The sequence below is a fragment of the Lissotriton helveticus genome, chromosome 7 (assembly GCF_964261635.1).
Source record: "Lissotriton helveticus chromosome 7, aLisHel1.1, whole genome shotgun sequence".
Classification (NCBI taxonomy): Eukaryota; Metazoa; Chordata; class Amphibia; order Caudata; family Salamandridae; genus Lissotriton; species Lissotriton helveticus.
Genome location: NC_136068.1, coordinates 1,717,805,116 through 1,717,818,959, shown reverse-complemented (window position 1 = coordinate 1,717,818,959; position 13,844 = coordinate 1,717,805,116). Strand labels below are relative to the sequence as shown.

At 48.1% G+C, this 13,844-nt stretch overlaps 1 protein-coding gene across 1 annotated transcript in view; it reads left to right on the top strand.

Moving 5' to 3' along the window:
* LOC144770694 (leucine-rich repeat-containing protein Bf66946-like) overlaps positions 1 to 12,606 on the top strand; it is a 130,879-nt gene extending 118,273 nt beyond the window's left edge. Inside the window, exon 3 of the mRNA XM_078655418.1 lies at positions 9,030 to 12,606. Coding sequence (XP_078511544.1) covers positions 9,030 to 9,475 — 446 coding nt within the window. The 3' untranslated portion in view covers positions 9,476 to 12,606. The remainder of the gene's footprint in view (positions 1 to 9,029) is intronic.
* The last annotated feature ends 1,238 nt before the right edge of the window (positions 12,607 to 13,844 follow it).

Below are 13,844 nucleotides of genomic sequence, written 5' to 3'. Positions count from 1 at the left end.
CACAATGACTAATACATACTTCAGGCTTTGGCATCTTTCTAGTTGGATGTAGTCCATCTGGAGGACCTCAAAAGGATGGTCGGGGACCCCAAACCCTCCCCGGGGTACCACAGTTCCTTTCCCAGGGTTGTGTTGCAGGCAGATAAGGCATTGCTGGACCAGGCGTCTGGCTGAGTCGGGGATTTTGTCGTTGTGCCAGACCTTGGAGATGAGTTCGATCATGGGGGCAGATCCTATGTGTGCAGGGGAGTGAGCCATAGTCAGTATGGGGATCAGGTATGAATTGGGTAGCAACCATTTGTTAGTGTCCTTTGTCCGCCAGCAGCCTTCATCGTCTTTCAATCCCACCCGTGTCCATTCAGTCAATTCGTGTGGTGAGCTGGCCATCTGGATGTCCCTAATCGTTTCCCTAGCGTCAGTCCATTTTTCTGCTTGTGACCAGGTCACATACATGCATGTCGTCGTCCTATTCTCAGCTGTGGTTCGGGCAGTGATGTCGGCCAGCACGTTTCCCTGTCCGACTAAGTCTGTCACCTTCCTGTGTGCCTGGCACTTGATTACAGCTAATCGCTTGGGGAGGAGAACTGCTTCAATCAGGGCGGAGACTAGATCTCCGTGGAGGATGGGCGTGCCGTGGGACGTCAGGAATCCCCTTTCTCTCCACAAGAGTCCAAAATGGTGAACCACTCCGAAGGCGTACTGGCTGTCCGTGTAAATGTTTGCCGCAGTCCCTGTCACTATAATACATGCTCGTGTGAGGGCAATCAGTTCTGCCGCCTGTGCGGATCGTTGCGTGATGCGGGCGGTTTCAACTACAGTTCGGGCTGTGGTAACTGCATAGGCACCTGAGGTGGTGCCGTCGGGGAGTTTTATGCAAGAGCCGTCTACCCATAGCTCTCCGTCAGGGTCTGTGAAGGCGGTGTCTCGGAGGTCAACTCTACTCCTAATCTGTTCGTCTGTGAGGGTCACACAGTCATGTATAGGGGGGACATTTGGGTCGTTTTCGGGCAGAGGCAACAAGGTGGCTGGGTTCAGTGTGGTGCATCTTTTCAGCGTGATGTGGGGTGCAAGCAGAGTCAGTTCGTATCCTGTCAGTCGTGCGCTAGTCAGGTGTTGCGTCTTAGTCTGGTTTAGGAGGGTGTCAACAGCATGGGGCACTAATACCGTGAGGGAATTCGAGAGTACGATCCCCTCACTTTGTCAGGTAGAGACAGCAGCGGCAGCTACGGCTCGAAGGCAGGCAGGCAAGGCTCTCGCTACGGGGTCAAGGGTGGCAGAGAAATAGGCACATGGTCGTTGCTTGGGGCCAATAGTTTGAGTCAGGACAGACAAAGCGCACCCCTCCCTTTCGTGAGTGTAGAGAGAGAAGGGTTTGGTGTAATCGGGGGTTCCTAGGACTGGTGCAGAACAAAGGGCGTCTCGAAGTTCTTTGAAGGAAGATTGGCATTCGGGGGTCAAAGGGAGTGGAAAGGGGACATCTTTGGCTAGTAGGGAAAGTAGTGGCTTTACAATGAGACTGAAATTTGGCAACCACTGCCGGCAGAAGGAGGTGAGGCCTACCAGGGAGCGGACTTGTTTCTGGGTCTTTGGGACAGGGGTGTCTAGAATGGCCTGAATTCGATCGGGTGTAAGCTTTCTCCCGTCTTTGAACAAGAGGTGGCCTAGGTAGGTGACCTGGGGTTGGCAGAATTGCAACTTCTTCTTGGAGACCTTGTGCCCATTTTCCGCAAGGAAGTGCAAGAGTTGGATGGTGGCTGTGACTGCAAGTGGAGTGGTGTCGGCTGCCAAAAGGATGTCATCGACGTACTGTATCAACACCACTCCCTCCGGTAGCTGAACGGCGTCCAGCTGCCTCTTGAGGGCCTGGCTATAGATGCTGGGACTTTCTGTGTAACCTTGGGGAGCTCTACAAAATCTATATGAGCGGGATTTTAACGTGAAGCCGAAAAGGTAGCGGCTGTCTGGATGGATGGGGATGGAGAAGAAAGCGTTCTTGAGGTCTATTACAGTGAAGGTGGTGGCTGTGGAAGGAATCAGGGTCAGAATGGTGGCGATATCTGAGACTACGGGGTACTGAGGTACAACTACCTTGTTGACCTCTCGAAGGTCGATGATGAAGCGGTACGCTTTCTCATCTCCCTCGCCCTGCTTCTTCACAATGGGTAGGATAGGGCTGTTGCAAATATTGCTGACTACTTCCTCTACCACTCCTGCCTCTACCAGGGACTGGATTATCATTACCAATGCCTTCTCACCTTCGGGCGATATCCGATACTGTGGGAGTTTTGGGAGTATCGCATCTTGGCGAACAGTTATGTGCACGGGGTTGATCATCATTCGTCCTACGTCAGCGTCAGTTTTAGCCCACAGATACAGAGGTAGAGAGTCAAGTAAGGATGCGTCAGCGTCAGAGATGGAGAACATGTGTCGTGCGGGATGAGGTCTGAGCAGAGTCGGGTTATCGTACAGAATGACTCGAACTCCGTCCTGTGAACACCTGATAGTAGCTCGGAAATGCTTCAGTAAGTCAAGTCCCATAATGGCATCGGGGGTGTTGGAGGAAAGCAGAAACGTCGTGTCAGTGGGGTTACTGTCCAAGTCGAAGGAAACCGGTGCAGGTAAGGGGTTAGTGGAGGGCGTTCCATCAAAGCCTATTGATGTTATGTGTGAGCCAGACAAGGGTGCCCTTGGAATCAGTCGTTTAGATAACGCACTACGTGTCGCGCCAGTGTCTACCAGGAATGGAGACTTCGTACCTAGGACCTTAGAGGTGACATAAGGACCTTGCTGGTCAACATAGAGCTCGACTGGATCCCTTCCTTGCCCTTGGCAGTCCTATGCAAAGTCGCGGGCATTGTCGCAGTCAGACTGTTGGCACTGATTCTGCCGGGGACGGTCAAACGTGTTCGGTCTGCCAGGTCTGTCATTGTTGGTGTCGTGGGTGTGCCCTCGTCCCTGCCCTCTTGTCCTGGGGCCATTCGTCATGTCCCTCGTCTCTTTATTTTTAATCATTTCCAGAAGAACCGGACATTGAGACTTCCAATGGCCAAATCCTTTGCAAAACGCACACTGGTTCTCATCGAGGTCTGTTCGTGGAGCGCCGGGTGTGGGCATGCGGTCTCTAGGGGGTGGATTTCTAGGGGCATTCGACTGGTAGTTTCCTCTATACTGTTCCCTTCCTGTCGTCACTCCTTGCAATTGAGCAATCATCACTCGTTCTTTCAAGTCCTTTTTCTTTTTCTCAGTCGCCCTATCGTTCTCGTTCTTTTGGTGTTCGTAGTACTGAGCCATCTGAAGGATAGCTGCAGGTTTGGAGGCCCCCCAACTACTCTCACTCGTCTGTAACTTTTGGGAGACCTCTTGCGATAGACCCTTTACGTAGTTTTGCACGAATAGGTGTTGTCCGGTTGCAGTGGTCATGTCTTGGCCACTGTAGTCGGAGAACACCGTCTCAAATCGGGAGAAGTATTCTGATACGTCTTCCTGGGGTTTCTGACGGCAAGCCGTGACTATCGACCAGTCTACCTTCTTCTCTGGGATCAATGTCTTTAGCTTCTGAACTATTTTGTCCGGGAGTTCCAGTATGTCTTTTACAGGTTTCTTTCCGGGCTCTCGCTGTCTATCTAGTTCACTGAGTTGATTCCAGGTATGTCCGAACAGATCTGTGTGGTCGGTTTTCCGGATTTGCTTCCACACGTCAGCCGGCAGACATAACCCGAAAAACAAGTCAATGTCCGCTAGAGTCATTATTGTTGAACCCAAGGCTGTACCTAGTTCGGTATAAAATGCTGTCGGGTTCTTTCTTAAATCGGGCAGGGTTTGCCTAAAAGTTAAAATATATTGCCGATCCCATGGTTGATAAACCCAGTTGTACACAACCCTCCCCTTCGCATCTGCGTGGTTGATATCGTCGTTTGTTCCTTGACCTCGCGGGGGAACCCAGTAGGGGGCGGCTTCTCTGATAGGCATCATAGTGTTGGCTACTTCTGATGAGGACCCAGTCGTTTCAGGGACTGTAATCTTAACTTCTGGTTTCTGTTCCGTGAGGTGGCGGAAGACCTCAAGCGTTTGCATGAAGAGGTCCGTCACGTCGTGCTCAGCCTCGTCTCCAACATTGACTTTTCTATATAAAGCTGTCAGTTTAGCAGGACCCTGATTCTGATACCTATCCTCATATGCGTTCAGGGTGTGGTAGCTAAACCGTAAAATTAAATGCCGTCGGTGGCTACTGGCATGTGAATTGTGCATATCTATCGTGTATTCTTCGCTCTCCTTCCGTTCTACCAGTGTCTTTACTATCTTGTCAATTCCATCCCGCTCATCTTTGCTCAATCTATTCAGTCTGGCTGGTGGCTGCTTGCTAGTCTCGAGTTCATCTGATGTCGTTATTAATGCGGCCGGTGCGGAGGCTGTGAGGGCTGGGGTACTAGCTCCAAGGTCATTCTCATTTGCACTCGGAGCTGGCAGGTGCTGTACTAGAGGTTGGGAGGGGGCATATGGGGGGGCATGTAGATGATCGGAGGACCTAGCAGTAACTCATCGTTCGCCCGTTGTTTGGAGGGCAGCTCAGGGTAGAGCGTAGAGGGGGTCCTAACAGGGCATTGGCCTGCCGACTCAGATTCCTGCTTTTGTCGGGCCTCCTCTTTTTCTTTTATTTCTTCTTCTAGTTTCTTAGCGGTCAGGTGGGCTGCCTTTCGTAACTCTTTTCCTATTCTTGCTTCTTCTCTTTTCTTTCGTTGCTCTGCTTCTTTGCGCCACATGCCGAAACTATCAAGCATAGTGGGCGTTGTTTTATTGTTACAAAGAGCTGTTTCCAGCACGCTTATTTTTGTGTCATCGAAGGATCCTATCAGTGGCCACTGACTTTCCTGATCCTTTTTAGTATATTTATGCCATAACTTACTATAAGCTACGGCGACTAGTCCATACTTTAAAAACATATCCTTATTAGGGGTGCCCTCCAGAGGAGCCGGATGATCCACCTCTAATAAGCGGTCCGGGCTGAACCAACTACTGAACAATGGGGAGAAGATAGGCATGACGGGTTACAATGGGGACAAAAGTCTGCACTACCTATCCTTCACTACTTTGCGAAGACTAGACAGAATATTTCTATTCTACAGTATTCGCAAATAGGGAATACCCAAAGAGAGAACCGATTCCAAACAGTCAATGTTCGGACAAACAATCAATCAATCAAATGAGGAATAAAATAGGCGCGACGGGTTACAACGGGGGCAAAAGCCTGCGCTACCTACCCTTTCACTGCTTACAAAGACTAGACAGAATATCTCTATTCCACGTTATTTGTAATCAGAGAATACCTCCAAAGAACCAATATCGAACAATCAATGTCCGTTCAATCAAACAATCAGTGGCGAGAAAGAAATAGGCACAACGGGTTACAACGGGGGCAAAAGCCTGCGTTACCTATTCTTCACTATCTGCAAAGGAGGACAGAATACTTTTATCCTTCCCTGTTTGTAGACAGATAATTCTCGAGAAAGCAATCCTCGAACAAACAATGTTCGGGCAAACAATCAATCAGTGGGGGAGAAAGATAGGCATGACGGATTACAACGGGGGCAAAGGCCTGCGTTACCTACCCTTCACTACCTGCAAAGGAAGAGAGAATACTTTCTATTCCTCCCCGTTTGCAGACAGAGAATCTCCAAGAGAACCAACAATTCGGAGAGTAATACTAGTATTTTCCAATCAATCAATCAAATATTTCACAGTTTGTCGTGTTACACGACCTTACCCGGACCGCATGGACAGTTTCCTGTCTTCCGATTCCAGCGCCCGATCGTCCTCTATCTTCTGTCGCGGCACTCCTGATGGTTCCCAGTCAGGACCGTAGATCACTCGAGAGAGGTCTGCTCGGAACCAGTGAAGTTCGGATGATCGGCTGCCAGACGAGGGTCTATCGGGCAGGTGCACTTCCCGATCGTTGCAGTCGTTCACTCCGTCGTCAGGACCTCTCCCACTGGATCCACGTGTTGCTGATGGGCCCCACGTTTGGGACGCCAATTGTAGAAAAAGGGGTCAGGCAGATCAGGTCGATTACCCCTTTTCAAGGTTTGCCCGGCGTTAGCCGCTTCTCACCCAACTCACGGTTACCAAATAAAGAGGCAGGTGCTGGAGACTGGAAGGCAGGAAACAGGAGTTTATTTCCGACGGAGCAGAACACATCAGATCGGACAACGAGGTATCGTTTCGAGGTGCTCTAACCGCATCTCTGAGGCCTGGCCTCTTATACACAGTTTTATGGTTTTATTGCATACATTGCATCCGTAACATTTCTTTGTAGTACAGAAAGACATCCTCGGAATCCCCGGTTCAGGCCCGTTCCCACACACATCTACAGTAGAGTTCACACCCCGATCTCAGCATGATGGCTATCGCGCAGCTGGATATTCCGCTGGGAACGGGAATGCGGGCGATTGGTCGGATCTAGGGGTGTGAAGGCATTGATTAATCCCCGCTCCTTTGATGTGAGGCGAGGTCCTATTGTAAGGGGCAATAAACTGCATCTGTTGGGCTAGGTGGTGGCCTGGGATCAGTCCGGACAATCGGGTAGGGAGGAAGAGGTTATCAAGAAGACCTGTTCTATGAATGAGATGAAAGAGTGAGGGGGGGTTCAGCATGGGATGTGGCTCGGAGGCAGGGCCGCGCTGGAAGTACGTTTATGGCCCAGGCAGGAGAGACCGGGGGCTATCGGGGCGCGGGGGATGCTTACGAGGCCGGGGAGTGAGGGAGAGAGGCGCGCTGGCTATTGGCAGTGGACAGAGAGACCATGGCTTTCAAATAATTGGCTGCCGCTGCAAGTGTGCGCGAATCTGGAAGGGGACAAGATGGCGCAGATGATGTTCAGTTCACAAACTAGTTTTCCACACCAATCAGGTATTTAAACCGGCTGGTGAACTTTGCCCTGAGCTTGGCAGCTAGGGAACTTGTTTCTAACGTAACTGGCCAGCTAGAAGGTATTTTACCTGTTTGTTTCTAGAGGCAGACATCTAAAATCCAACTTCTCCATAAAGCAGGGTGTGATGGATGGGATAGTCCCCAGAAGGAGCCATAGCAATCAGTTCGCAATGGAGGAACACAGGGAGGAGAGGTCAGAGGAGATAAATAAGGGTCTCATGGACATCTTCTCAGACAGATCAGAAGCATGCTGAGGTTCCAAATACATCTATATATCTTATCTCGCAAAAAGGGCTCAGCAGAGCAATGACCAATAGGAGTAGAAGAAAACAGTGGTACCCCATGTGTTCAGAGCCAGCCTTGCCACCAACAAAGGGTCGCCTCCCACTGCGCAAGGATGTAATGATGGTCATCTGCCTCAGTGGATTAACTGCCTATTTCAGATTTTTATGGAGGTCAAAAGGCATTTGGCTTCATGATTTGATGTAAATGTAAACTTAGCAAATTTTACACACCATGAGCTTAAAGTTGGACTGTGTATACAGTGTTTTTTTTTTTTTATGGGTTTATTCGGAGTTTGTTCCAGGGTAAAAAAAAAATCACAGGATGGTAGCACTGAGAAAGGAGCACTGGACCACATATCTGACAGGTGTCAGTGCGCAAACTTATCCTAAAGTTTTAGGGCTGGGCGCGGAATAGTCCCAAAACGGACTAGGGTGCTTCCTAACTGGAGCCTTCACTGCTTCCGTTCAATAGTAGATGCTGAATCATTCATTTAAGAATGACAGTCAATGGTTGTCATTTCAAAGCTTTATATGCAGAATGAATAGGTAGAGTACATAAAACGTGCTCTGTGTGAATTTAGCAGGAAAGCATACAAATCATGAGTAAAAACAGCTCAATACAGTCCGAAGTGAAATCTGACAAAGATTTGCCTTCTAAAGGTGGCGAAAGGGTCTTCTTTAATACAGAAACCCACATGTCCTTTGATAGGACTTAAGACAAAGACATTCATACATTCTACACGAGTACATGATTCTCAGGACATGCACCAATGGGGAATGACAAAACGAATTTGTTTACTACAGAATACATTTGAAGATTCTTTCATGATAACACATTGGATTTTAGTCATTCCCAAAGTTTATTCGACCAATTCAATTGACACATTGTATGGCGGTAGCCTAGGAGCTTTAAATTGTCCTTGATTAGGTATGGTGAGAGAAAGTCTCTGGGAACACTATTAGTGTGGATCCTAGGAATGCTTCATTTAGAACACAAAGACCAGCAATAGTCATCATATTATATTTTGTGATGTTGGTACAAGATGTAGAACAGTGTAAACACAATCTAAGTTATCGTAAACTCAGGTTATAATTAAGGCTCCCTGTTTTCCATTTTTACTGATTTCTACAGATAAATACAGACGGAAAAAAAAATTCTGTATTTATTTTTAAATGTGAATTAAAACGAAAATTGGGTTGCTTTTTGAGTAATTCTAAATACTGTCTGCCATGACTGCCAGTCCAATAACAGTGTGGATTGATAGGAAAAGGGGCTAAAAAACAGAAAGGACTTTTAGTAAAGAGGCTTTAACAGCAGTAGATATGGACAAGCATAATACGGAAATTTGCATATTTTCTTATAAGTGAATTGATTTATCTTCTGTGGGTGTTTGCTGTATTGAACCTTGTAGGCATTCAAGCTGCAGTTTATATGTACCTGTTAAATAAATACAGAAATATACTAATTCCAACCTCAGTCTCCACAAAACCCAAAATAAATGTGGATAAATACAGATAAAATTGGCAAAAAATAAAAATGGGTAAATACAGACGGAAATGTCAAAAAAGTAAATACCATAAAACCGGGAGCCTTAGTGATAAAGCATTTAATATAGAGGAGAACGACTCCCACACAGGCAACTTATGTGATTTTCTCCAGCACATTTTGTTCATGAGAGGAAGTGTGGACCAGAACTGAGATTGGTGGGTGTTGCTCTGGTTTGGCTGTTACTTTCGGTTCCAGCTGCAGACTGCTGAGGCAGTCACATGTGTCTTTTTGTTATTATTGCACATTTGACTTGACCTCTGTTTCTCTTCCAGGATTCCCACCTGATATCTTTTCTGTTTGCCTTGCTCATCACAACATTAGCGAACTCACCAAGACAAGTTTCCAAGGCCTGGATGGCCTATCAGTTCTCTATCTCTTCGCCAATCAGATTAAAAGCATTGACATCGAGACATTCACCAACATGACGAGTCTGATTGTGCTCGACCTGACCTACAATAAACTGACAACCCTGAAGGTGGAGCATCTGCTGCCCTTAGAAGGCTCCCTGCAGGAGCTATACGTGGACAACAACCCCTGGCACTGCACCTGTGAACTACTTCCCTTCCAGCGCTGGCTCCGCAAAGTGGAGAACAAGGTGTCGGACAGCGTCTACATCACCTGTGCCACCCCTAAGTCCGTGAAGGGCCGATCCCTCCTGGGGCTGACCCAAAAAGAGTTGGGTTGTCAAAGACCATTTCGTGGAAAAAAACGCCTCTGAGCCCAGAGCCTCTCTCTCTCTTCCCTCAGATCATTCTCTTTTTCCAAATCTGAGAGTCCTGGCACTGTCTCTGCCCTCTTTAAATCACTGCAGACGGCCTCTACGGTGTCCTTGTCGGCAGACCAGCGGCGACACTCATCGCATGATCCCATTACTAGGGGGCCTTGATGGTTCTATGTCACCAGGAACACCAAGTTTCCATTCCTGGTCTTTGCTTTTACATATTAGTGCATTCTGGGAGTTGTAGTTGTGGTACATTTTAATTGAGCCAAATGGACCAACGCACCTGATTACAGCGATATTTGAAAGCAAAGTCCTGAAACAGAAAAGTGGTGTCCCAGTGGCAAAGAGTCAATGTGGTCACCCCATACATGTCTTGCAACCAATAGCCAAATTGCTTCTTAGTCAACTACATGTGCCTAGCTCCTGGATTACTTCCTAGCATCAATTACACATACCTACGTTTTTAAACCTTGCCTTAATGAGACACGTTGCTTTCTCTGAAACGACTCTAGGCAAGCAGAACAGCAGATCTAGGTATAGCCAGGGCAAACAACCTATCAGGGTCATGGGCAAGGGAAACCACCTCCCGCCAGCAAAGAGAGCGCAAAAGAATCACTTGGCAGCCACTGTAGCACAGGAGGAAATGAAAAAAGAACCTCTCTGCCAGGGTCTTGGGAAGTGAGGCTAACACCAGATTTCGTCACTTAGGGCTCAATTGCAAGTTTGGAGGTGTAGGAGCTGAATCGTCATGCTGCTACCCTTCTTGCACGGATGTATGACGGTACAACGCGTGGTATTACCACGAGTACCGTTACAACGCAGGTTTTACAACGCAAGTCGTTACAACGACTTGCGTTGGCACTTTACTGGATAGTGGATAGTGAATAGTTTAATTTACTATTCCAACTCCAGTCCCCGTGGATAGTAGGGAAGGTGTTGGATAGTAAATTAAACTATTCCCTATCCTACAGCGCCCTCCAACGAAAGTCGTTCTAACGACTTTCATTGTAAAACCTGCGTTGTAATGGTACCACTTTGTTAAAGTTTCGTTGTAAAGAATGTTCCCCTTCTCGCACACCACCAAAACCGTGTGTGCACCACCCGCCAGATTACGACTTATTCAGTCAATAGCGACTGGTTCTTTAGTGGTCCCACGGCGGTGCCTATGAAATAGGCCTGCAATGCGAACATCAAAGGCAGTACCTACATGGCATGGACTGTCCATGCTGTGCTGGTATAGGGGTGCATGCACACAGGGGGAAAAACATGTGGCCCCCTGCATGCACCTCATGGCCCTGAGGCAACAGGGGGCCCTGTAGGGCCCACTTTGTTTCCTCTCTGTCATGGTTTTAATTGAGTAGGAATCGTCATTAAAACCGTTGCGGAGAGGAAACTCGTAATTTGCTTGGCGGAACTACGGCGGTCCTACCAAGCATATTGCAGCCTCAGGACAGCCGCACCACCCCCAGGGATCTCGGATCTCAGTTCAACTGCCAAAGTTGTAATAGGGCAGTCAGACCGCTTGTGCGGCGGTCCCTGCACTGCCACGGCAGCTATGACAGTCCATAGGACCGTCGTAGTCGCAATCAGGCCCTAAGTGTCAACCATTCGCTTTCATGTGCTATCGTAATGCATCCTGGGTGATGTAGTCTTCATTTGTTTCCATTGAAATATTTAGACAACACAGCTGAAAACAGTGGGTTGTAGGTGTAAAGTTCAGGGCCAGGGAACAGTGTCAGTAATGACCTGGAGTGTGGGTTTTCATTCTAACTCCCTGGGTCCCAACCCATGAGCTAGAGTAAGGCCCCGGAGCCCCAAAGCGGTACCCACCAGAACCACCTACTCATCTGCCTGCTCTGTTCCTTCATCCCAGTGACCCAAAGACTGCCACTGGCATGTACCAAAGGGCCCAACCCACTTTTCTGAGGCCATCTATGTGCTGGTCAAGGGGTGAGGGCAAGAAGGAAGCAGGGTGCGTTATCTGCCTCAGAGATTACCCCCTTGTATACTGCACTGTACATGGACTTGAGGTACTTCCTACAGGATCCTTGGGCAGCACTACGGCTGCATGCTGGGACATGTAGTTCTCAAGTATTAACTACAAGTCCGAGTTACCCAAAGGGTTGCTGATTAAAAGGCCAACGCTGCTAACGGTGCCACACTTGACAGAGAATTATTTGGCAGCGATATGGCCCTTTACCGCATCTTATCTACCAAACGGATGAGGCGGCCTCCTCAGCATCCTTCCAGCATCACTGGCCTCAGCAGGAGCCTAGCGCTACGACTGCTCTGTAAAGTGCCAATACCATAGCATTGCATTCTGCATCAGCCTCTAACAAAGGCGCATTAAAACATGACACCATACCCTGAGATAACAAACTGGTTGATTTTTAACTTCCTCCTTTTCTTCCCTAGTTCTTCAACATCTCTTCTCCCCCCTCTGCCATCGCCCTCTACCGTCCCTTTCTTACCTCCTCGTTCCTCGTTTTTCGTTTCTCCCCTTTCTTCTTCCCTCAGTTCTGCCCTCTATGCTTTACTATTCTCTTTCCTGCTCGTGTTATCTTCCCTACCTCTTCATATTTTTCTCTCCAGCCCTTTCTTCCTTTCTCTACCACCTTTCTTTCTCTTCCGTTTTGTGACCCATCTTTCCCGCCTTTCTTCCCTCACCTCTTCCTGTTACCCTCATTAAAACTCTTGTTCCTTAGTTTCCAATCTCGCCTATAGCCTCATCCCTTATCCCCCTTTCGTCGTCTCCTGCTCATCATCTCTCTCCTTATTTCTGCCCTCCCGTCCATCTTTACTTCCCATTCGTTTCGTCTCCCTCCCACTCTTCTCAATCCCTTCCCCACCCCCTCTCAGCAGCCGAACATTCTCCGAAAATTGAAAGCCATTTTTGTTGTTTATTTTGTTCACTATTGGTTGCAAAATGTTATTTTCTTTGCTTCAAATTTCTGGCCGAACTATTTGTTTTTCACTTGTTTTATTTAGGTAATTTGGTTTTTATATTGTATACCATTTTATTGCTTTGTCTCAGCTTTATAATGCCATGTCTGTTGCTTGCAAAGTGCTCCGATGCCGTTGGGCTTATTTTACACTTCATTAAACGCTAAAACGAAATGATAAATAAATGATCTGTTCATTCATTTGTCCATCGATTCATTATGTCATTTTTCTCCACATTTTATTATTGCTCGACTTCTTTCACACTTGATTCCCTAGTTATTCCGCCTTCGCTCCTATACTTTCAAGTTTTTTCCTTGCCTTCAACTATCCACCTCTCTATCAATACAACTTATACTCTGTCAGCTGAGCACCTCTAGTACATTCACATGCGCCCCTCTGCCACACGTCCATCCATCCATCCATCCATCCAACCACTCACCCATCCATCCTCTCACCAACCCATCACCCACCCATCCATTCACCCATCCATCCACCCAACCATCCATCCATCATCCACCCACCCAAACATCCATCCATCCACTCACCCATTCAGCCATCCACCCATCCATCCGCCCACCCATCCAGCCATTCACCCATCCATCCACCCACCCACCCACCCATCCATCCATCCATCCATCCACCCACCCACCCAGCCATCCATCCATTCACCCACCCACCCAACACCCCGAGCCTTGTCCTGTCTCAGCCCTCATGGTCTCATAACCAGTAACATAAAACCAAGGTCAGACAGTAAGAAGTTGGAGGATTTCTGTACTTATGGGACCGTGAACCCTGTGGCTCATAACATTTCCTCTTGCCTAATGTTCTTTCTGATGGAAACTCCAACTCGTCTACATTAAGTGACAACTTCTAAGCCATAGATCTGGAGATTTTCTCTGCAGTAGGGGGTCACCAGGGTCAGGTGTGGCACTGAGAGTGGCACTGAGTGTGGCAACACACCACAGCTTTGGTGGTCAGCTCTGTCTGTATATTCCACACTCTCATCGAGGCTGAAACGCAGAGGATAGTGGTATTAAACATAGCTGTACTGCAACAATACAATAATGATTTTTTCTCAGGAGGGGAGGTGAGAAAACAACAAGGAGCCTGTGAAGATATTGTGCGCCGCCGACAAAGTCAAGCCCATTTGCGCCTGGCCAGTGGCAGGACTTGGGTCCTTCCTCTACCCACCGCATCCGTCCCCGCCCTCAACCCCGCCACGCGCCATCACATGGCACAGAAGGAACTCTCACCTGCACCTCCTGCAGATTCACATGCAATCTAAACCCCACTACCCCATAAACCTCAACACCTGCACCAACAGCACACAGCACCCCACCAGCCCATACATGCTCAAACAAGCCAACACCAGCATCACATGCATGCTCCTCAATACCTGTCCAGTCAGCAAACACACCATGGG